This window comes from Varanus komodoensis, unplaced genomic scaffold, assembly GCF_004798865.1.
Source record: "Varanus komodoensis strain SLA01 unplaced genomic scaffold, ASM479886v1 scaffold2, whole genome shotgun sequence".
Lineage (NCBI taxonomy): Eukaryota > Metazoa > Chordata > Lepidosauria > Squamata > Varanidae > Varanus > Varanus komodoensis.
In genome coordinates, this window is record NW_025335568.1 from 52472591 (window position 1) to 52498427 (window position 25837).

A 25837-nucleotide genomic window follows, 5' to 3' on the forward strand; every position below is an offset into this window, starting at 1 on the left:
TGCACACTTTTTGCATCCTTTATTTCTTCATTAAAATGCAAACAGTGTCCTTCAAAAACAGAGGTGCTGCATAAGTAACTTCCATTCTCTTCCATTTCAACATCTTTCCAGGTGGTCTGCCATTAAACAGTCCCAGGAGTCCATCCATATTTCAGTTTGAAGTTCATTTTACTCCATTTCTCCAGTGACAAAAAGGTGCACATTTCTGGAAGCCTGGAGCATTTGGGCTGCCCGTTCAATACCCACCACGGCAGCTAGCTTCTGAGCATCATATTTTGAGTAAAGCACTGTGCAGGTCAAGGTGGCCTCTTCCCTGCTGCCAGCCAACTTCAACATATTGCAGATCTCACTATAGAAATGTGGATAGGTAGGCAGCTCATAAAAAATCAGGTTCCTGATGCCTCTAATAGAGTACCTGAAAAAAAAATGGATTGCTTCAGAATGGTTATGTGCAACCAAAACTTTTTCATAACTCAGAAAGCAATAGATTAAATTGAGAAGTTTCAGTCCTTGCTATACCGGTTCCCAAGGACATCCTTTGAACATGGGAGACATGACTTCAACTAACCATGAACAGTGGAGTCCCATCTAGTGAAATTTGAAGCTACCTGTAATCCAGTTTGACAAAAGCAGGGTTAATGTTCCAACATGGAGCAGTAGAAATAGTTCCTGCCAATTGCTAGCCACCAAACACATGGGTCTATGAAGGCCTGAACAGCTCTGGCTAGCTTCCCTGCTTATCATCTGCTCTAAAGCTGCTTTTCCAACAAGTCTTTCCTTATCTACCCCTGCTTTACCCCTTCTGGTGCTTGGGTGCTGGCAAGTTAATTACTGGCAGGCCTATTCTTCTCTTACCAATAAATAATGTTTCTCTCTGTCTCTCAACAACTAGCCTGCCTACAATAAAATATGCACAGCTTCCTCAGGGCTTCCACAACTAAAATCTGCTGGCCGTGCTCAGACATTTCCATTCAGACTGTTGAATGACAAGTGCCCACATGATGATGAAGGGTTTCTCATCTGGAACAACATTTTGCATAGTCTTGCTAGGCTAAGTCCTCTGAAATGAAAAATTCCAAGCTCTAACCTCATATGTACTACCTTTGGAATCTGCTATTATTAATCAGATGTCAATAAATACAAAACTTGACCCAAGAGAGTACAAACACAGATAAATCACTTATTTATGAGGCAAAGCAGGTGGCTATGAGAGAGTGCTTTTTTTTAAAGATGACTTAGTTGACAAAATAGTGGCCATGAGAATCCTGGGGGAAAGTGACCATGCAATACTTGAATTCTCAATTATAAAGAAGACAAAAATTAACTTCAGCCAAACATGTACCCTTCAAGAAAGCCAACTTTATCAAATTCAGAGCAATGATAAGTGAGGTGCCATGGCAATTCACTCTTTAAGGGAAAAAGAGTCCAAAGGGTTGGAAATCTTGAAAAAAATATTCTCCAAGCACAACTATGAACAATTCTAACAAGAAAAAGGTGTAGAAGGCAACAGAGGAAGCCCTCAGTCCTAGGCTTGGTGCTCCTCAGCATCTTTATTAATGATTCAGATGAGGAAGCACAAGGAGTGATAATCAGATTAGCAGATGATACAAAATTGGGTAGAATAGCAAACACACTGGAAGAAAGAGGGGAGATCCAGGGCAATCTTGATAAACTGGAATGCTAGGCTGAAAACAACATAATGAGATTCAGTAGGGACAAATGCCAAGTCCTATGCCTTGGAAAAAGAAACCAAATGCATCAATACAAGTGAGGAATACCTGGCTCAACAGAATTGAAAAAAAGAACTTGGAGTTATTGTGGACAACAGGCTAAATATGAGCCAACTATGCAACGCAGTCACAAAAAGGGCAGATACTATTTTGGGATGCATGACTTCCAAGTATTACTTCCAAATCATGAGAAGCAGTAGTTCTCCTATACTCTTCACCAGTCAGACTTCATCTAGAATACTGTGTCCAGTTCTGGGCACCAAGATTTAGGAAAGATGCAGAGAAATTAGAAAGGGTTCAGAAGAAGAGGAAAAATGATCCAGGGTTTGGAAACACTTCCCTATTAGCAGAGACTGAGAACTGGGCATGTTCAGCCTTGAGAAGACTGAAGGGGGACATGATATCCCTCTGTAAGTACCTCAAAGGCTGTCACAAAGAGGAAGGTCAAGATCTCTTCTCACTCATACCAGAGCAAAGAACATGGAATAATCACTCAAGGTGCATCAACCCAGATTCAGACTAGATATCAGGAAGGTTTCCTCACTGTCAGAGCAATGAGACAGTGGAACCAGTTCCTAGATGGGTCATGGGCTCTCCTACACTAGAGACATTCCAAACTGGGCAGTCATTTGAGTGGGGTAATATAAACTGGTATCCTGCAACAGCAGGGGGTTGGACCCGATGGCCTTCTTGGCCCTTCCAACTCTTCTATTCTATGATTCAGGAATGGTACCCCATTTGTGGAATGCTTTTTCTAGACAGGATCAGCTGGTGCCCAAGTCTTTTCAGCACCAGTTGAAGACATTTTTATCCTTCCAAGCATTTTAAAATAACGGTTACTGTTCCCAGCATTTCATTCTGCTGTTGTTCTTAGTTTGGTTTTATATGCTGCAATGGCTTTATTCTGTTCTGCTTTTAGTTTGATATTTGAATTATTTTTACACTGTACAGGGAGCTTTGATTATTGGGCAGTTTAAAATTTGGTTAATCAATCATTATTTGGTTAATCAATCACTTCCATTATTCATAAACTGCCTATTGCATCTGGATGCCTAAATGAAATTATCATTAATAACTCTTTACCAGTAGCTGCCATCCATCCATCCATCTAATTGGTTCAAGTCTCAAAAGGAAAAGACACACTGCATCATGCTGTCATAACCTGGCATTGATTTTCAGAATATATTTCACCTTCCAATGAGGAAAGGATAGGGCACAGCCATCCATCCCTAAGAAATGTCAGATTTTAATACATTCAGAATTTGAACCATCCATATATGGGTGTTTATATTTGGAACCTGTCAAGCCATGTATGCAGACAATGGCTTACAAATAATAACACTATTTTGGAAATCTTCCAGCACAGTAGGAAGCTTTTCATAATTCTTTGTGCATTCCTCTCATTATAAAGGTTGATATTCAAGTCAAACCAGCTCACCTTTTATAAAAGTGGAAACGTTCTGTAAAAATCAGAAATTGTTTCTCTCCCTTTAGAAAGAATTGCCTTGCCCTGGAAATGCCAGATTTGCTAGTGTATTCACACATGTGTGTAAAGTTCAGCTCTTCCTTCTTGAAGTAGTTCCGAAGGCGCACATAATCAAAGTAGGATGGGACATAAATGACTGTGTGAGACATGACAGCATCACGGTACTCGGGCAACACTTTGTCGATGAAGAAGTGAAACCTGATTACAAAAATAAGAGAGATTTACTGCTATTAGATACTGATCTCCAAAGGCAATCCCCCAGCACCTAATTTAATACAAATGTACAACTCACAGAGAGACAGACTGGCTGCATTTGAGTGACACACTAAGCCAGTTCATGGAATAAGCCACAGTGAGCCTAACAGACTGGATTCACTGTAGCTTTTTCTTCCAGCTGGTGTCCCAGTGTCCTTTGCAGCAGAACCCATATTTTTCTTGCCCTCAGCTCTGATTGGTACCCCTTTTCACGAAGCATTGAAAAAAACAAATATCAGTACTTCAAAAATGAGCTACTGAGATCTTTTAATTTATTTTTACAGAAAAGTACACAATTGTGGTTGTTGTTGTTAGTTGTCTTTCATAAGTGTGCTCTTACACAGCAGTCCAATATATACAGTCATAGCTTGTGAAAATCCTCATATATTTCAGCAATCAAAGGAAGCTGAAGAATAGTAGGTAACAACAACACGGGAGACATCTAACAGAGAATCAGTCCTCTCTAACCCAGGGGTCCTCAAACCTTTTCAATAGGGGGCCAGTTGAAAGGCGGCGTGGGCTGGTGAGGAAGGGGGCGGTGAGTCATTGTCGGGCACGCACGAGGCAGCGTCAGGAGCGAGCGAGGCAGCATTGGCCCCCGTGGGGGAGGCGGGCGGCGGCGGATCGCTCTCTCAGAGATCTCCCAACGAGTCCAAAATCATCTCTGAGTGAGCAAGCCACCACCTCCCACCCACACGGCGAGGCGGCGGCATGCACGCGCACGGGCAGAGGCGGCGGCACAGGCCGGATAAATGGGCATGGCAGGCCGGATCCGTCCCGCGGGTCATAGTTTGAGGACCCATGCTCTAACCAAAGGATAAAATCTAACATACATCCTACTTAAAGTAGACCTACTGACCAATTTCAGTCCCAGTCATTTCTTATATTGTATTTTAACCCAGGGATGCAAAAATGCAGCCCTCCCACCAAAAAAAAAAAAAAAAAAAAAAAAACCCCTTAAAAAAGGAGTAAAGCCCATTGCAAAGCATTATTTCTCAGCATCTTTCTCTTCTGGGGATGCCCTAGGAACAGGACTCCTATGGCAGGAATCCTGGCCACACAGAGACTTGCTATTACAGCTATCAGGAAGCAGAGTGAGGCACAACTTCTTTTCTTAGGAAAAATATAACAAAACATTGGGAGGGTGTGAAATAGATTAAAAGGGAGTATAATAAAGGGGAAAGGGAATAGGATGGGTTGGGCCTGCATGTGTATCCCTGCAAGAACAGTATCTTCATGGCAAATGCAATATTTTGTGGAGAGCGCACAGCAGCAAGAAGCCAAAAAGAGGCCAGAGAGTGTGAGTTGTCAGACTTAAGATATTCCACACAGGAAGCTTTGTTGGTTTGCCTTTTTAATTTAAAATTACCCCCACTTTTCAATCCTCTACACTCTGCTGAGCAGAAAATCTGAAGCTCTCATCCGTGGAGCATAACACAAAAGGCCACATTACCTTGCATCTATTACAGAAATAGAGTTTTCAGCTTCCACCTTGCGAAAAACATGAGGGAGCTGTACCACAACATGACTGATGGAGCCTGACAAGGGTGCATTCCGTACAGCTACCTGCAAGAAGCAATTGCAACAGTGGACAAAAGGAATATCAGACAAGGGTTTCAGATCGGCCCTCCAAACAGAAAGCATCAGCTTACAAAATTGAAACAGAGGAGTCCGCCCTGACTAGAATTTTGTTTTCAAATATAATGGCCAGGCAGACGGCCTAGGAAAGGGACAGAGGGGGAACAAAATTAAAAATGGAGTCTGGAACAGTCACAGTGTGTTGAAGAGTCTACATTAGTTTTTTTGAAGCTGATTTTGACTCTTTTGGTGCTCATAGTAGCAACAGAGCACTAAAAGGATTAAAAGGTCTCAGAATGGTTGTTTTGGATGTCATTATATCAATTTTACAATTTGGGGGATGGGGCTCCAGGAACTGCTTGTGACCTACAGGCAGCCTGTGGCTCACTGCTGCATTAAGAGGTGGTGTGACAAGATTTTTATTTTCCCTTGACTGAGGGGGAGGAAGGCAATAAAATTTTAATAAACAAGCTTCAGCATCAGCTTGGCAGCAGAGAAAGCAATATCCCAAAATCAGCTTGGCTGGGAACATTAAAGTGCAGAAGAGAGAGGAAAATTTATATACTCAACAAGCTTTCTGACTGCTGCAAGATCATGACTTTGGTCCAATAAGCCCTCTTCAGGGCTATAAAAGAGCTACTGACAGGTGTATGAACTAACCTGTCCCCTGTAATTGAAGCAATGCTTGTTGAAGATAGAGTTGATCTGAGGATCCTGGAGGGCACCAAAAAGCAATGTCTGCCGATAATACTTAGACCAGTTATTCAGGCTGAACATTCGCACCCGCGAGAAATCCACCCCGTGCGATTCCAAAGGTAACAGATTAATGTGGTTAAACACATGCTGCAAGAATATTAAGAACATAAACATGAAAATGTGTCTCATTCTGGTTACTTTGCAGAAAGAGGAAGACAGAGAAATGAACCTCCTCCTGCAGCAAAGTTTACTTATTGCATTTAAAAAAGCGAGGGGGAGGACCCATCAATGGGGGTGGCTGTGGCTCAGTGGTACGGTGCATGTTTTGCATGCACCAGGTTCAATCCCCACCATCTCCAGGTATGGCAGGAGGAACTTCATGAAACCCTGGACAGCTGCTGCCAGTTAATGTCAGCAATACTGGACTACGTGGTCCAAGGGTATGATTCAGTATAATGCAGCTTCATATGTTCCTAAAAGGTCTGGAATATTAAACTAGACACCCACTCCTTCACTGGTTGAAACTTCTGATTCTTGTTGCCAGGAAGCACCTTAGTTGCTTCTCAAAGGACACCATCAATACTCAGGAATCCTCTAGCATTGCAGCATTACCTCCAGTGCCACGGAGTTCACAGAAACCCAATTTATTATAGCAGCAGTGTCGGGCTTCTTTTTAAAGAAATTATAGGAAATAACAGTTTATAGCCAGTTCCATTGTTCCTCAACCAGTCTATAGAAAGCATGAGAAAAGCCATGCTGGCTCAGATCAATGGACCAATAGTCCAGCATTCCATTTACATAGTGGCAAACCAGCTGTCCACAGGATTCCTGAGACAGGTCCCTTCTGCCCAAACTCCCCAGGACCTGCTGTACGCAGGCATGCTGTCTCTAACTCCAGAGGCAACTCACAGCCTTGTAGCCAGGGATAGCTTTCTCCTCCATGAATGTGTTCAATCCCCTTTTAAAGTTGCCCAAATTTGTGACAATCGCTACCTCCTCTGGCAGCGCCTTCCATACTTTAACTATGTGATTTGTGAAGAGGTGCTTCCTTCTATCTGCTCTAAATCTATCACCAACCAACTTCATGGGATGACCCCATTGGGTATTATGACACAGAGAGAAAACTTTCTTTATATCCACTTTCTCCACACCATGCATAATTTTTAACATCGAACATTAAAAAAACCCATCATGTTTCCCTTTACTTGCCTTTTTTCTAAACTAGACAATCCCTTCTGTTGCAAATATGCCTCATGGAGGTGTTGCTCCAACGCTTCGATCATTTTAGTTGCCCTGCTCTGCACTTTCTCCAGCTCAATGTCCTTTCTTGGGTGTGGCAACCAGAACTTTACACAGTATTCTAAGTGTGGTTGCACCAAAGATTTGTCTAAAGGAAGTATGACAAGGAGAGATGAAAGACCCAGAGTAACTTATATGTTTTTCTGTGTTTCCGATGTTTTCGCAACTGCACTACACATCTGGAGCGCCTTTAGAAAGAACTGGCCATCCATTTCTACCACAGGAAAACCCTTGCCATGGGCAAGACTAACAATTTGATTTGTTTCTTTCTGCCCACTCTTCCACCACAAACATGAAGGAATTGGCAAGGACACTGGAAGACACATGTGCACCCATTTAAGTGAGTTAAAACATTGATATTTCTGGAAGCTAAACCTAGTGCCTACTGATGTCATGACACATCTTGGCAACCACAACATAGTATGATACACCAAAGAGTTTTTAAAAAGCATTACCAAAACATGCTCCCAGTTCTGCATTAGGTAGATGTCAGTTTCATCAATGATAAGGATCTCTATCGATGAGAGGAAATCATAATCTCTCTTTTTCTCGCCTTCAGCTCCAATAACTGTCCTCAGGCCAAGAGGAGATGCAATGATAATGTCAGAGGAGTAAAATGGTGCATACAGCCGCATACTCTTCTGAAGAACTGCAACACCTGTTCAAACATACCAGCAAGGACAAGTACATTAGCCAGCTATTAGTAAACCAGTGGACTGTTCCCTCTCATCCTACATTCCACAGTGCCCTAGGGACATTTCTGGTCTTTGCACTTGGAAGAGTGCAGCTGAAACTGTTCCTCTCTTGCTCCTGCTCCCTGAGCTAGGCCTGTGATGAGAGAGGCATCTGGGAAAAGGCTACGCAGTGCTCATGACCCTGGCAGGCCCACACAGAGGTGCTGATTCACAGTAGTTCTGCTCACTCCTACATGGACAGCAGTGACAACACCAACTGGACAGTGTCTGTACTGTTTCTTTGATCTACTTGGTCAAATGGGATCAGCTGCATTTCAGGTTGACCTGCTGTGCAACAAAGCAGCCAAGTTACTCAACTAGCACCATGCTGTAGAGAAGTCTAGCTCCAGCTTTGCCTCCCGCTAGCCCCTTCTCCATGAATGTTCACTCTTTAGTACACAGGAGAAGGCAAGAAACAAAACCATGTACCACATGACATCTAGCAGTCTGCTCACCGCAACCACTGGTAGAACCTAGCCATGCAGCACACCACATTTTAGGATGCCCCAGGAAAATGATTAGTCACAGCATCATGGTGCTATCTGCCTTACCAACAGTGGGGTCCTAGCAACAATTAGTCCTTGGTGGGTAGCATGCATCCTGTTCTTAGCTTACAAATGGCTGCTGCTTGGGCTCACTTGTATCCATGCAGTCTTTGCTCCTTCACTTTCCTCTAACAAGAAGCATGAAGTACTCTAAATAATTCATGCTCTAACTGAATTGATATGGCACATACCTCTGTAGCTGTGGTGCAGCATACATACACCTGACAACTAAGGATGTCACTCACAGGTGCTGATGAACCAAAGCTTTCACCGTAATAACACCTCTTAGGGTGCCATCCATTGTGGACACCTATAAATTTCCAAACAAGGAGGATTATGGGCATTTGATGGAGGGCAGGTGGAACGTGGAGGTTTGGATGGTCTCCACATTCCTCCCACCTTCCAAAAAATTTAGATGGCTGATTTAATTGTTTAGTCCCTCCTTGCAAGGATGGAATGGCTGAGGCAGTGCCAGGACTCCTTGGATGTTGGCTGAACCTCATACTTCCCCTCCCCAACCCACATCCCGGCTCTGAAGACAAGTCTTCAATGTTTGGAGTCCAGCTGATGCAGTCAACTGTGCCAGGTGCAAGGGTGCATCCCAGCTGTGACCTCAGAAAGCATTTCTAAGCTTGGAGATGGGACTCTGACCTATCCTATTTTTCCCCCACCACCACCACACACACAGACAAAATAATGGGAGTCACAGTGCTGTGCCCTTAATCTTTTAAGTTCCTATAATACTGCTCATTGTTTATGATAGTCAGAGGCTCTCCTAGTATTATTAGAGGGTTAAAGGTGAATAACAAATACAGGCAGGAAGAGCAAGTTGCTTGCTGGGTCATGCAGCACATTTGTCTCTTTCCTGCAAATGCCTACAGTTTAATAAACACAGGTCATCTAAACCTGGGGTCCCGTCTTGTTCTCCAGGACAAGCGAGGATTCATAAGCCAATGATAAACTCTGCTTGTTTCTGGCTTGTTTGATAGCAACAAGCAAAAATCTGGTACAAAGCAAGGCATTTCTAGTTTGCTAATTCACTTGCACTAGTGCGAGGGAATGGGCTGTGAAGCTCATTCATGGTAAATCAGAATTCAGCAGCAATCCCGGCTTACTGTTCTCTGTGAATATGGCCACTGAGATATCTGTTGGCCTGATACATGTCCTTACTTGAAACTGTGTTCATAATTGTGGGAAAGGAGACTCCTTGCTTTCTTTCAGCACAGACTGTAAATGGATGAGACCTATTTGTACAGGGAAGAAAATACTACAGGGAACCATTCGGCAACTTCATTTAATTAAATGTGAAGACTGTCCATGACAATAATGAGGTACCATTTCCCTCTCTGCTGTACCATCCAGTATCTTTCATGAGACAACAACGCCTTCAAGCAGCATTGTGCTTGCAGGTTGCTTTCTCACAGCCACAGCTCTAAATATCAATGCATCAGGAAATTCTCTGCATAACCCAGTGACAAATCAGCCAGGAGTTACATTTCCTGAAACAATCCTAATGATTTCTGTTCAGACAACCTTTAGACTCCCTGCACATCACAACACACCCAAGAGCTCAGCTGGCAATCACTGGCTTTTACAATTAGACAGATCTCATTTTCCAAAGCAGCAGAATATCTGGGTAACTGGATTTCCAGTGTCTTCAGACCCGTCCTGATTAATAGCTAATTACTACTGATTCATAGCGATTTTGCAATCAAACTTAATCTTAGTTTTCTCATAGCTTTGATAATGGAACAGGAGTGACCACATTTGGGGTTAAAGAAGTCCAGATTACTCAATGCCACGCACACACAACATTTATGCAACATTTCAGCTTCAGCCATGTGCATAGCTGGTGCGTCGGGGGGCATATGATCCCCCAGCTGCCTTCTGCACTTTTTACCAATCAGCCTTTCTCTTCCTGAGTGGGCATGAAGCCAAAAGGAGGCAGAGCATACACACATCTGCAGTTACAGGTAAAGGTCATATTCTCATTTTGCCCAGACCAATCAGCTGGGTCAAAAGATTGGTTGCTGAAACAGTAAAAACATGAACGCTATACATTTTGAAAAGGTAAATGGAAAAGATGCATGATCACACACTTTCTAAAGTGAGAGCCAGTGTGGTATAGTGATTAAGAGTGTGGGAGTCAGGAGATGCGGGTTCTAGTCCCCGCTCAGCCATGGAGCTCACTGGGTGACTTTGGGCCAGTCAGAGACTCTCAGCCCAACCTAACTCACAGGGTTGTTTGTGAGGGCATGGTTGAGAGGAGGAGGAGAATTATTCCTTGAGTTCCTTTGGAAGGAAAAAAAGGCAGGATATAAATATAATCAATAAATACAACCAAGAGAATAAGGGACAACTTAGTGATCCCTGCAGAGAAAGGGAACAGGGGGAATCATACACAAAAGTGGTCCTCCACGCAAAAAAGGTTACCCACTCCAATTTACAAAATTTGAGGGAAAGGGCAACCATTTGAAACCATACTAGGTTAATTAGGAAGAAAAATGTCCTATTCACTATTATTCATTTCTACAGGGGAAATTCTATTTGAATTTTCCAAACCCAAAGAAAATAGAGAAGCATTAATATAAAAAGCTGTGTATTTAGAAAGCTTCTACACCCAAGGCCTATTTGCACATGAAGGAATTCCCACATAGGAAGCACTTCTGTAGAAGAAGATGCATAGGTTAGGAACACAGGAAGCTGCCTTACACCAACTCACGCCAAGGGTCCATCTAGCCCTGTGTTGTCAACACCGACTGGTAGCAGCTCTCCAGAGTTTCAAGCAGGTTTTCCAGCCTTATCTGGAGATCCCAGGGACTTAACCTGGGACTGTCAGCATGCAAAGTACAAGCCCTACTACAGAACTACCTCTTACATGTATTTAGGCAACAAAACGTTGCTATCTTAGACAGCTAGACATGTATTATCTACTACACTGGTTATGGCTGCACAGCATGTATCCTTGCACTGAAACACATCTGAAGGATGCGTACGCTGCATACTAATTCCTATATGAGAGTCACTCAGGAACACAGGCAGTGCCCTTCTTTACTGAATCAGACCAATTCAACCCAGTACTGCCAACACTGATGGGGTGCAGCTTTCCAGGGTTTCAGCCAGGGTTCTTTCCTAACCTGACTTGAAGGAGCTAGGGAATTTCCACCCCAATTCTAATACTGTGGGTGGAAATTTTTGCTGCTGAATTGTTTCGGTCATGAAAGTTTCCACAGAAATCTTTTCCAATGTAATGGAATTTTCCAAAGATGTACTTGCATTTGTAAAACCTCCCACAAAAAAACTGTTTTAGGAACTGAACAGATATAATAGTAGTCAAACTGGGAACAGTTTAAAGGTTATAAAAGTTTCTCAGTTGCCAGTTCCTAGAAAGCATGGGTACCTATACAGTACTTATAGTGCCTGGCTGTTTGGATATGCTAAAGTCTTCAGTGTCTTAAACTGCTTCTCAAGATATAAACAGCATAAGCAGGTATACACTAATGATGCAGTTCACAGGAAGTAAAAGCAGCTCACACATCTGGTGGGTTAATTAGCCCATGATCTGCCACTGTTTCATATAATCTGCCTCATTCTGTTGTCATGTCTTAAACTAGATATAAGTATCACAATAAAATAATCTCTAGGTACAGCTTTGAATATAGTTCTTGAATACAGCAACTGAACTTTATTGATTTTTCCCTAATCTAATATTTTGGTACCAATACATCTGGTTATTTGGAAAAAAATGGAGATTTGTATCAAGCATATAAAATTAATATCCTATAATTCTAAAAACATTTTGTTGTTGTTGTTAAACGTTAAGCATGCTAAGTCATGATTTAAGACACTGGAACATTTTCCAGTAATTCTACTCTACTGCTGACATGTAGGAATTTTATCATGAATGAAACAACCCTAAGAAGTCAACATGTTAAAACAAGACCTTAAACAAAAGTCCAACAACCATGAACATTCAAAGACAAGAGCTGGCTTATCAATTATTTTTTTAAAACCAACAACACAGAAGTGCTGCATAGGCACATTACTTTAAACTACAAATTATGGACTAATTGAGCCAAGATATGCATGCAAACCCTACTAGTGCACATGGATAATTTGTTCTGCATTTGTTCCACATTTCATGTGGCTGTTTAATTAAATCAGAAGCAAGGATAAATTCTTCTGAGGTAGAAACCTAGGATTATGGTTTAATGTGTGAAATATGCCAGAATTCATTGGTTAACAATAAACCTTCATTTAGAAGTTACCTATGAATCTTTGCTTGCTTCGATGCAACAAACCATATTATCAGGTTTGGACATCACAAGATCCTATACCTTACTTGCTTGAGTGAAAGGGAGGCCCAAAGGAGGAAGGAATGTGTGAACACTGTTAATTCTCATTTTGCTTTATTGATCCATGCTGTCAGGCTTAACATGACTGGTTAACATGACCTTGTTTGGACGTTTGGTTGAATTTAAATAATTGGTAAAGCATGCTTAATATTTTAAGTTTTGTCACAGCTTTTACAGCTAAGATAACTGCTCATAAGATTTCAGTACCTATCCTGAAGTGATCATCAATGTTCCCAGCAAACACAGCATCATAATCTTCAGGCCTTTTCAGATTTGGAGGTCTTTCTTCTGGATCTGAGCCAAACTCTCCCTTGAACCGTTTCTTGTTACTCACATTGATCTTCTTTTGACTCATCGCTTCAAGGAGGCTGATAAAAATCTGGACCACACGTAAAGCAGATTCCCGGAAGGGCACCACCATCAGGACCTATGCAGAAAATGTAAAGGCAAGCAAGCAATTCTGTTTTGCATTAGAAAGGTTTTTCCAAAACCAAAAAACAAAGCAACTTGGAGATTTTTCAGAAGGCATTAACATACAAAGGTTACTGTAGACATTTAGCCTGTACTTTTTAAACAAGAAGACATTATTGCAGGTAAAACGCAATGCCATGGCCTTGCTCTAGCTTTAACTGATTAAATATCCCTTACATTGCTTATTTACTTCCAGTGTAATCCCATATGTATCAGATGCATAGAAGATTGCATTTGTACTAGCATAATTATATTCTGCAACTTCAACATAAATGCATGCTCTCAGGGCGGCTAACAAATATGTTATATATGATAAAAGTAAAATGGGGATGGGGGAGTAAGCCATACAAATAAAAGAAAAATAATCCATTCAAACAGCCCAGTAAAAATCAAAATGCCCCAAGCTAAATGTGTTTAAATCCTTCAAACTCTGACTTTTAGCCTGGTGTCTCAATTATATTAATGAGGGTCAATAATCCTAGCTAAGTAGGACTCCCTGGAAAGATGAGGAGCTACCACTAAAAAGGCTCTCTCCACCATTGCTATCCACTGAGTGTCAGATTGCAGCAGGAACCTGAATTAAAACCTCAGATATTAATACTGTAGAAGGGAGCAGTGATCCCACAAATAAGAACCTTTAAAATACGTAATAAAGAGCAATCCCCACAGGGCACATGGGTGATCAGTTCAAGGGCATACTTTCTCATTTATTGTCAAAGTCCGCTTCACTAGCTCAAATTTGAGTGTAACCATAAATATCTAAAGCAAGACATGGGTGGCTGACCCAAAAAGGATACACAAGCCAAAGTTTAGAGTCATTCAAGGAATAGATCTTAGAAAAAGAAAGAGTACTGGGCATGTGGATTTTGCTATTCAAATTTAAGTACCTTTGTGCCCATGTTCAAATGGTAAAATTGGCCAGAGTTTTACATATAAGACAATGGCAATTGGCGGCAGACAACTTTGTTCGGCAGGCTCACTTCAAGTCTTACTGCACAATCCCAGTGATGATAAGCGATCAGGACAGAATGCAAATCTTACACTGAAATAGCAATACTAAAACATTAATCTTTCTTAGTTATTATGAAACATTATTAAAACTTAATTTAAAATTGTACCCCAAAAGTGCAAATATGTAGGGTTACCCAAGCGGATGAGTCTCCCAATTAGTTTACTGAAAATCTTGACTGCACAAGGGAAGCTTAGAAAACAAACTGGGTTAGGGCACGATCCAACAAGGCTGTCTGTGACTTGGAGGATTACACTAAACTTGGAAGATTACAGGCAGCCTCTGTGGGGTGGGAAAAGCACAGAGGTGAAAGCAGCTTCCACGGTCCTCCTGGAGGCTCTGCAAAGCAGTCTTGACAGCCAATTCCAGCCATCTAACTATGGATTGGGAGATCCTCTGTTTCTTGGTTCCTCCCCTTCCCCCAGAACACACCCTACACCCCTTGTGTGAGGTCGCTCTTATAGGCACGGAGAAATGACTGGTGTGGTTCTTTCTGCACTGCTGTGAGGAAGCAGAGGATGCTCCGAGCACAGATGCCCATGCCAAGGTGGGAAGGGTTTCCCTCACCTGAGAATCCAGCAGTGTCCAGGGATCACAGAATTGTGCTGCCCATTTTTTATATAGACATTTCTACTTATACCTCAGATTTTTTATTAAAGAAAAAAAATCAAGGACATATTGCTCTGAGCAGTTCAGCATTTTAAGCATTTGATCTAAGCGGATGGTAAGCTTTATTTTCAGCAAAATGAGTAGGAAAGGATAGTCAAGTGTCAAATTGATATCCTTTTTTTCTCACACCCCAGTAAATAAATGTCCTAATGAAACATTTTATGATATTGGATCAATGCTGTGGTAGACATTTGGAGACTCGCATATCTGACACTGATATGCAAGATCTTGTCAAAATGCATTTGGCAAAGAATGTTAAAATTCAATAAATTTCTCCATAATTTGCCAACATAACAGCAAATAAATTTGATAAGTCCTATAACTGTTACATATCCTGAAACTGATTCTTATATTGATTTATTTATACTTTTAGTTGCACTATTTAATTAGGACCAGAAATATTTTATAAATGTATTTTAAAGTTTGTAGTACTGTATTTTGGCACTTTTGGTGGTACAGTTCTAAATTACATTTTTGTAAACTTTTGTAATATTTGAGAAACCTTGCAGTTGTCCCATGGTAAAATCTGCATTTTGTGCTAACCATATCGTCACGCTATTTGTGTTTTTACTGGTTAGGATATTATTTATTTATTTATTAAAACATTTCTATGCCGCCCCATTCGCCGAAGCCTCGGGGCGGCTCACAACATTAAGTTAAAACACAAACATTAAGTTAAAACATTAACTTAACATAACATTAAGTTAAAATGTTTGTAAAATACAAACATTAAGTTAAAATACAAAAAATAACAATATAAAATAAGTCGCCCTGGCCAATTATACATTTTTGCTTAACCCGTCTGTACTTATGCAAGAACTCAATGTTCTCTACCTTGCAGCCAAGTCATAGGTGGCCTTGCACTCCCACCAGAGGTCAGACATGTATAGGGTAAGCTGAAGGAAGTTGCAATGGCAGCTTTGTTCAAGACATGGACGCAGAACCTCATACAGCCTGAGGGCTGAACTGTGGGAGCTCCCACAGGCCACATTTGCGACCAAAGGCACAAGGAGTGGGACCTGAATACACAAGCTACCAATGCATTTTAATGGAAAAGCTCTTAACACTAGTAACTAGGCCTTGGGAGACACATTTCCGCATTTCAAAATGGGGGATGGGATGGAAAATCACCTAATGATTGGTGGTCAGTTGGAAAGGACCATGGCCTCTTGAGGAACCCCAGAAGGCCTGATTTGGCTCCTGCACCCAAAGCTTCCCACCCCTGTTGTAAAAGCATCCCAACGTATGCCAGGCCATGCTCTCCATGTGATAACCATACATTAAAGAAATCCTTTCACCTTTGGCCTAGTGAGTCCTTGATCCCTGAATCCATCATCATCCATTCCTGGCTTTTGGTCCCTTCGTTTGGCATTATTGCCAAGCACCTGAGCATTTGCCTTTAGAACATGGTTCAGGGCGTGCAGGCAATAGACATGACGAATCTCCTCCCCGTTCCTTAAGGCCGTCCTCTCTGGATAGAACAAGTCCATGTAAGAATTCATAATGCAGAAGAGCTCTCTTTGCAAAGGGGTAAATGGCTGAGCTTTTGACTTAGTCTTCATAGAAAGGAACTGGCTGTTCACTTTTGGCCATGTGGATCCTAATGGCTTATGAAGATGAAGCTCTTTCAGGTCCACTTCTTTATCTGGCTTAATCATGCCAAACTTCTCCAATGCGAAAGAAAATGCCACCTGACCCAGGACTGGCCACTAAAAGAAAAGCACACAAATGTCAAACACAGGAGAACTTCAGCTGACCCTCACTGGCTGGAGTCCTCTACATGAGAGGTAGGCAATGTGGTCCCCCAACACTTTCCCTGTTTCCACTAAGATGCCACAAACCTTCCAATTTTTATTTACCAAATTGTTCAGTAATTTTTACCATGAGCTGCAATTATTTCAAAGTGAAGGGAAAGCCTTTAGCTGCTGCCATCTTTACCTCCCATGAGTAGCTTTGGACTGATTACTTGTCCTTTGTGTCTAGCCATGCCCACTCACAGCAGCAATTTTATGGTTGCCCTGGACAGCTTCCCAAATTAGCACATGTACTCATGGGCCAAAAAGGCTGCCTTCCCCGCTGTGCAAACTTAAGTGGGAGTAAGAGCCACTGGACTCAATGGGACTTATTTCTAGGTAGACATGCATTGGATTGTTCAGTTCCTGACCTTGTGAAGTTTTCTATTTTTCTTCTTTGAAAGAAGCTGAACATATAAATTGATGAGTTAAACCCTTAAAGAATATATGAAACAAATCCAAGGAACAACACTTCTAACAGATAGCATGTCTATTTACCTTGACTTGACCAGTAGATTTTGAGCGTGCAAGAATTTTATCTACTTCTTTTTCTTCTAGCTCTTCATCCATGTGACATTTAAATGGATCTAGATAAAGAGATAAAAAGCATAGCTATGTGACCGAGAAAAATGAAATTAAGCCTCAACCCAAAAACATTTAAAAGAGGCTGAACAGTGAAAAAGAACTATAGTAATCAGAAACAATTAATTATCAGAAACTCACAAAAGATTCCAAACACAGTATCTAACAGTAATATTGGCTTTGAGGCTCACAAATTGCATAGACCTGGTTTAAAATGCCACAGAATTGAGCTGACATGGAATTGTCCCACTTTTCCTTTTTAGCATCACAAACACTATGCAGTTTACCTTTAGTAATGTCTGCAGAAGAAATGCTTTCTTTCTGATCTGCGCTTGGATCACTATGCTCTTCCTCCATGAAATTGGCTTCCAGGCTAAACTCAGATTCATGTTGTATATCTGTGAATTCTTCTGCAGCTCCAGTTTGTAGGTGCTCTGAAATCCCTGGACCCTCAGGTTCCTCTTGGCTATTTTCCTTATCTAGGAAAGTTCAGGAAGAAAAAGCATGTATTTATACAAGGACTACTGCCCACAAAGGCCTTAAATCCCAGTGATTCAAGAGTCAGAAGCAGATTATTTTTTTCTGGACTGGAAGTCAGTATCTCCATCCTGCACAAGCTTGTACTAACAGCTGGGTGCCAGTTGGGTAAGGCTAAATTGCACATCCCGATCATACCTTGATAATATCTACTATCTTGAACTGAGCTTTTAAAAAGCCAAAAATAACACTTGGCTTCAACTAACAGCTACTTGGGAAAAAGAATGCTCTGGCTTTATCAAATGGCCCAGTGAATGATAGCCACCAAGTGTGATTCAAGCAGGACCACCAGCAAAGAAGTATTAGCTTACTAACATTCAAAGCTGTAAATGGATTGGGGCCAAGTTACCAAGACCCTGGGGTCATCTTTGGGGGTCCTTCTCCAAAGGAACTGAGGCAGGTGGCTAGCAGAAGGAGGGCCTCATTGGTTGTAGCACCCTGATTGAGGAATGAGCCTTCTATGTGTATTTAAAATTTCTGTTAGCCACTTAGAAAGCCTCGGCTCTTGGACAATATAGAGATGAAATTAGTTAAATAAATAAATAAAGCTCACCTCCTTTCCTTCTACTCCTGTTCCAACAGTCCCCTCCCCTTTTTACCAGTGTGAACCTCTTTGGGAGCCAATAACTCATACTCTGAAAAGTGGGATAAAAACTCAGAAAATAAATATCTAAATCAATCCATTGCCTCACTTGCTGGTGTTCACCACCTCTTCAGAACAACCAACAAGGTTGGTCATTCCCTACACCAGAGAGGAAGGGAGGAATGGAGACTGTCTCTCGAAGGGTCTGCACAACATTGATGGGGCACTGTTAGCCAGATGGGAAAAAAAGAGCACCTCATTGTGCAACACACCAAGAAACACACAAAACTGACAAACTTCAAATGCACCGCACTACCTGATTCTGGGTCAGGCACATGGCTGGCATTTCCTTCGTCGCCCATTTCCCCTTCATCTTCCAGCTCCTCACTGTCTGCTTCTGTGCCATCCTTGTCACTTCCTTCTTCGAATCCATCTTCCTCCTCCTCGTCTTCGTCCTCCTCTGTGTCTGAATATGGAGTAGTTTTCAATGTAGCCAGCAGCTTGTGATACACTGAGACAGGTTCCAAATCATTCTCTGCATCACTTTCTGAGCTTGACTGCTCAGAATTTTCAGTCTGACAATGGAAAGAAAAGAAATCCCAGAACACAAAGACAATGATACACACACATGACATTGCCTTCAGACCATTGCTATAAATCAGTGCCAAAAAACAGACTCATTTCAGATAAGATGGAGTTCCTGTTGCTGGGTGGTTCAGGTTTTCAGGTAAGTGATTTTGGTCCTGTCCTGGAAAGGGTTCACTCCCTCTAAAGGACAGGGTCCACAGCCTAGGAGTGCTCCTCAACCCAGAACTGTCCCTGCCAGCCCAGGTGACAGCAGGGGCGAGGAGCACTTTCCTTCAGCTTTGGCTTATCCATTAGCTGCGTCCTTACCTGGACGAGCACTGCCTAGTGATGGTGACACATGCTCTGGTAACTTCCTGGTTGGATTACTGTAACATGCTCTATGTGGGGCTGCCCTTGAAAACAGTCCGGATACTTCAATTGGTACAACACAGAGCCGCCAGACTGCTGACGGGGGCTGGCCATTGTTCTCATATAACGCTGGTCCTCTATCAGCTATGCTGGCTCCCAGTTGAAGTTCGGGCCCAATTCAAGGTGCTGATATTAACCTATAAAGCCCTAAATGGCTTGGGACCAAGATACCTGAAGGAACGTCTCCTTCCCTACATGCCCTCACGCCGCTTAAGATCAGCAGGTGAGGCCTTGCTCCAGGAACCCTCTTTGAAGGAGGTACGGAGGGTATCTACCCAAAGGAGGACCTTCTCTGTGGTGGCGCCCAGACTATGGAATGCGCTCCTCAGAGAGGTATGCCTGATGCTGACCTTGTACTTCTTCTGGCACCAGGTAAAGACCTTTTTATTTAGCCAACATTTTAATAAGTAAATAAGGATTTTAGATGTTTTAAGATCTGCCCACAGTCACACTCTCTTTTCTTTTCCTTCTTTTCTTTAGCTTTATGAAGTGTTTGGTTTATGTTTATTCTTTATTGTTTTAATCACTATATTATTGTATTATTATAGTATTATTTATGATTGTAAGCCATCCTGAGCCTTTTGGAAAGCATGGGACAAACATATTTAAATAAATAATCAGGAAGGTCAGTATTGCGTACAGTGACAGCAGAAACTCTCCAAGGTACACAGGCTGAGGGAGTTTCCCAACCCAGTTAAGTGGCAATACCAGTGCTTCAATCCAGGATCTCATGCAGGTAGACCAGGGGTTCAGAACCTCTTCGGGCCCCGGAGCAGTCTCTGACATTAGTACAGGCCTCACACAAACACACACACAAAAGGCCCGGGCACAGACTGCTCCTTCCTCATTGGTAGCTGAGGCAGGGAAAGAGTTATTTACAGAAAACAAGCAGTGGGAAAATCAGCAGCAGTCAAGAAACCCTTGGAGGGCCCTCAGGCTGTACACACCTGGTACAGACCACCAATTAATCAAATTTCTATTTAAAATTCTACTTTAAAATCAGGAGTGCAAAATCCCAGGAGTGGGGGAAAGTCCACCCCCTTCTGTAGCCCTAAACTCTCCCACAGGGGGCTTCTTAGATGAACATGCTCACTTTCCCTGACCGCTATTCATCTGGTAGTTTCCCAGTTGGCTTATTTACTGGTAGTAATAACTTTGATCTAAAAAATACAGTTATTTCTTTTGCCATGGGTTCCACCTACCACTAGGAGAACTTCTCTGGAATGCGCTCCCCAGAGAGGTCTGCCTGGCACCGTCGTTATTTGTTTTTCGGCGCCAGGCTAAGACCTTTTTATTTAAAACTTATTTGAATTGTTAAATTATTTGAATTAATAGGATTTTAAATTTTTAGCCGAGAATGCACCAGCGGTTTTTAAACAATTTTTAATTATTTATGTATCCTTTGTGAGCCGCCCCAAGGCTTTGTTGCGATGGGGGTGGCATAGAAATGTTTTAAATAAATAAATAAATATGGATTTCATCTCTCAGGCTGAAAGAAATTCAACATCCCATTCTACTTCAGCATCTTCCCCAACTTGATATACAACTAATGTGTCAACAGATGGCTGTTCTGGCTGGAGATAATAGCAGATGTATTCCAACACATCTGGAGGGTATAAGGTTGGGGAGAGAAGTTACTGATTCCATATCTCTTCCTTATCCACTGACAACGCATATGAGATACTATTCTAGGCAGGACTGTGCAAAAATTGGCCCAATTGTAAAAAGGGCATTGTCAAGGACTTTCCAAGATTCATGGCAAGCAAATCCAAATTATAATCTTGGAAAAATGTTGCATCTGCTAAGAAGCATTAATTTTTACTTATTCAAATAATATTTTTCATCCTGCTTCTAATTATCAAGCAATCCAGGAATCTTTGGCAAGTAGCAAGGGCATGTTCAAGGCCAATGCACATAGGTGCACTGGAGGAAGGCAACAAAAGAGTAGTTGGGGTTGCCATATTCTGCAGTGGCCACAAAGTCTAACAAATGCCTTCTCTAGCTTTTCAGTAAGCTTTGCAGCCATGAATCCTGAGGATGAATGTAACTTGAGATAAGCTTGATCCAGAATTCTGTGAAAAATACCACACTCCAAAGCAGCTCTACAGAAGCAAAGAATGGGAGTGGGCAGAAGGTAGATGTTCAGATGTTTTGAACTTCAACTCCCAGAAGTCTCTGCTAGCAAGGTCAGGGAATGCCAAAGACTGATGTCCAAGACATCTGGAGGTCTAATTCCTGCCCACCATGGACAAAAAATACAGTTTGCCTTAGCTATATGGCAGCTTTCCCCACACTGGTGATGCTCCAGATGTTTTGGAACTACATTTCTCACAGCTCGTGGCCACATTTACTGTAGATGATGGGAGTTCTAATCCAACTCATTTGAATGACCTCCAGGTCCAAGAACCCTCCTATAAGTAATGCTACAATCAAGGGTGGAGACTTCAGAGGCAAAGAAAGGACTGAAGGCCACTTCTGCTTTCTTAATTGCAAAACTGTGCTGTGGAAACAACCAAATCTTGTGTATTAGTATCTCCATTAATTTTATTCACTTCCTAATACGGAAAATGACACAAGATGAAAAGGTAACAATATTCTTACCAGATCACAAATTTGCGTGGGGTGTTCTTCCTTAGAAACTCTGAAAAGGTAATCATATAAATTTCTCTTTACCATAAGACAAGTGGCTTGGCGAGACAAATTCATAAGCATGAATATTTTTCTTAACTCTTAATGATTAAAAAATAACAAGGGAAGTGCACACTTTAAAAACTGGGGGTTTAGGGTTTTGCCTAGCAAAAAGAAAATTTCTGCGTACAACTCTGTTGAATTTATTTAGGGCACAGTCTTGTGACCTCCTGGCATGGGAGCTGGGGATGGAAATAGGACTACTCAGGCTTCCAGCTCCAAAATCCTCCAACCATGGAGCTGGGAATCTAGGTGTGGAAACTCTGAGCTACTCCCCTCTCAGCTGACAGAGAAAGAACTGCACTGGCTGTGTCTCCAAGTGTGGACACTGCCAGGGTTAAAGAGGGGAGCAGGGAGGGGAGGAGGCTGGGGCAAGCAGTTTATACCATATCCAATCAGCTTCCTTCCCTCTGTGATACTTCATCTAGATGTGTTAACTGTCAGATGGCAATACAGGGGGTGAGGTGCAGGGCAGTGGAAATTGATGCTGATGCACTCTGCAATGGATGTCTCTAAGCTTGGAGTTTTACCTGTATCAAGGATGGATGCCTCTGGGTTGTTCCCTTAATTAATGTACAGATCACTTGAATATATCTAAGAACACACCTCAAAGCAGCTTACAGCAGAAGAGTTAAAAATACAAAATGTTCACAGTTAAAATATTGAGAAACAGAACACAAAACATTACAGAAAAACATTTCAAACAAATGAGCCATTCTCTATTAAAATGTTTAAAATCAGATACCAAGACTGAAACCTGACTACAGGCTTCTCCAAACCCAGATCCTGACTACTTTAAGAGTTCCTTGCTGTTTGTACCATTCCAATGTGTGGAGCATTTGAAAAACAGCATGGCTGCTGCCTGCAAGAGGAAGGGAACTGCTGAAAAACCTAATCTGGGATGCACTTTCAGAGAAAAAGGAACTGTGGAAAACAACCTCAAAGCAAGGACAGTAAGAGCTAGTCCAGATTCCAGAAGGCTACAGACTGCTGGCCAGGGCTGGTTACAAGGAACACATGACTTCCTCGTTCTAATAGCTTCACTTGCTAATACTCTGCTTCCGGGAAAAATTCAAAATATTGGCTTTGACCTATAAAGCATTATACAACTTGAGATCAGGCTACCCAAAAGAATGTCTTCTCCTATATGGACCTGCCTTAGTCTTAAGAACTTCTGGAAAGGCCCTTCTTTCAACACTGCCACCTGCAGAGGCTTGTTTGGGGGCCATGTAGACAAAGGACTTCTTGGCAGCTGCTCTCTGGCGGGGGAATCTTCTGCTGAGTGGGGCTAGGGTTGCTTTCTCTCTGTTGTCCTTCTAACCACCCAGAAAGCTTCAGCTGTTGGGCAGGAGAGAAATAATAATAGAAAAATACCTGAGGGCAAATTAAGGAGGGCCGTTGGTGTATAACTTCGTCTGTTTTCTTCGTGACTGTGAACTACCTTGGGTGCTATTTTTGTTAGAAAGGCAATGTACGAGCAAAATAAGTACTTGTCTTGTTTTACTGCATTGTCCACTTTCCTCTTGGATACTTTGTAGTTTTCCCTCTGTTGTTGGAGTGTAAACTTGAATGATGCTTATGTTGATCGGTTTTTCCACAAATTCTGACTGTATTATTTAGTCAGGCTTTGCATTATAGCCTTTTAGAGCTTTTTTAGAGCTTATGCTGTATCTTAGTTGGGTATTGAAGCCATTCCATTTCTTCTGAGTTTGGCATTTCCACAACAAAATGCTTTGTATTTGTCTGACTGAAAATGACCCATTCCCGTCAATTTTAGTTTGTTCCCATCAAGTGCTGCAATGTGCAACCATTTTGTTTCTTGCTTTACTGTTTCCAGTTTGCCTTGATTCATACTCTCATGTTCCATATTCCAATTGTACACTTTGTGCAGCATTTGACTTTCTATTCAACTCTGTTCATGTTAGCCTTTGGAGTTTGTGTCATTAGCAGCAGTGCTAGTCACACTTGTCTTTTGCTCTTTCTCAGTGGCTCATTGATCACCTTCCAAACTGGGGATATCTTCTTCTGGCACTTTCTCTTGTTTCATATTGGACTGTTTCATCACAGGGTTTTCAGGGTCAGAAGATTCAGAAGTAATTGAACTTTACCTTCTTCCACATACTACTAAACAGAGTTATCTTGAGTGTCACTGCCATTGTCTGTGAAAGATCATCCACCAATGTCACCTTCAACTACAGCTGCCCAGTATCTGGCCACAGGAGTGTCTCCATCACCATTAGAAAGTTCCATTCTCTTCTGCTGATGTAACTGTTACTCCTGAAAAGGGTGGATGCATCTTAGTCTGGTATCTCCACGTTGACCATTCCATCTTGGGTGTCCCTGCTAGGAGACCAGAGTAATGAGACATTCTGGCTTCCTGGTGGCATTGTTTTTGGCTTCTCTGACATATTGATAGCCCTCACCATGTTGAGGTGTGCATCCGAGAGGGGCCTAATACATCAGCAAGTAAATCCAGCATGGAATAACTTGGAAGAAAAAGGCCCTGAGAATACATCTAATCCATAAACAGATCGTATTTTTAACACTACATTCCTAAGTATGTTTGCTCAGACGTAGGTCCCACTAAACTCGAAAAGGCTTACTCCTTGCTCAGAATTTTTAGGACTGGGCTAACAGGGCTGAGCTGGCATACTACTCTTATGCCATATTATTGTTCATGGTTAAAGTGGCTTTATGATTTTTGAAGCACTATAACTATATATGGACAATGAAGAAAGCTGAGAGGGAGAAATTTTATGTGTTCAGAATATAGTGCTAAAGGAGATATTTATAAATACATGGGACAGACAGAAAGATGAGCAAATCAGTCCTAGAGCAAACCAAGCCAGAACTTTCCTGGAAGCAAAATTTACAAAACTAAGGTTGTCCTATTTCAGGCACATCATGAAAAGGCAAGTGTCACTAAAGAAGATGATAATGCTAGGGAAAGTGGAAGGCACAGGAAGAATATGAAGGCCAAATATGGGACAGATCAGTTCCACAAAGAAAGTCACAGCCCTGAGTTTACAAAAGCTGAGCAGGGCTGTCAGGAACAGGTCATTTCAGAACAGGCCATCTATTCATAGGGTTATCATAATTCAAAGATGATTTGGTAACACATAACATCAAATGCTTATAGAAGTGATAAGCAGAGACCTTGTATGTATGTGAGCAACATTAGCTCAATAAAACCTCAACTGTCATCACCATGAGTCATTAGGGGAGGCAGAGCCATTCCACCAGCCCTGCTGAAAGACTACTTAATTTCCTCCCTTCCTTTCTCAACCCTTCTTTCTTGTGTGTCTTTCCTTTTTAGATTATAAACCTGTGAACAGAGACTGACTTGTTTTACTGATCATACATGCAATGCAATCATGTACAGTCAGCCTGATTATTCAACTATACATGCACCAAAAGGCAGGAGAGGAGAAAAAAGACATGCAGAGCAGCTTCCCCCAAAACTCGCTGCCATCCAGAGGTCTTGGACTACTGCTCCCATCATTCCCGGCCGGGGGTCACCGGACTGGCGGAAGGCTGCCCTACAGGAATGGATACCCTTATCCGCAATTCCAATTATCCGCTCAGGATCCACTAAGACCCGCGACTCACCGATCATAGAAGGGGTGCTCCTCCCCGAAATCCTTCAGGTGCTTCTTCTGCTTCTTGCTCAAGCTGCCGATCAGCAGCTGCTCCTGCTGCCGGGCCTTCCTCTTCCCCATGCTGCCAAGCTTCCGACCCGACAACCACATGCATTCCCTCCCCGCTGCTTGACGGCTGGCCGCTGCCTTCCGTTTTGCGACAGCAAGCGCAGCTTAGTCTGCAGCGTGTGTT

At 42.1% G+C, this 25837-nt stretch overlaps 1 protein-coding gene across 1 annotated transcript; it reads right to left on the minus strand.

The window, feature by feature from the left end:
- Positions 1-4: 4 nt before the first annotated feature.
- Positions 5-25763, minus strand: UTP25 (UTP25 small subunit processor component). Its single transcript, XM_044429128.1, has 12 exons — positions 25616-25763; positions 21920-21959; positions 18639-18897; positions 17490-17681; positions 17119-17207; positions 16126-16536; positions 12886-13105; positions 7500-7702; positions 5710-5892; positions 4925-5037; positions 3169-3414; positions 5-415 (listed from the first exon to the last, which is right to left on the minus strand). The coding sequence occupies exons 1-12, from the start codon at positions 25753-25755 to the stop codon at positions 169-171; spliced, it is 2343 nt and encodes a 780-aa protein (XP_044285063.1). The 5' UTR covers positions 25756-25763; the 3' UTR covers positions 5-168.
- Between the last annotated feature and the right edge of the window lie 74 nt (positions 25764-25837).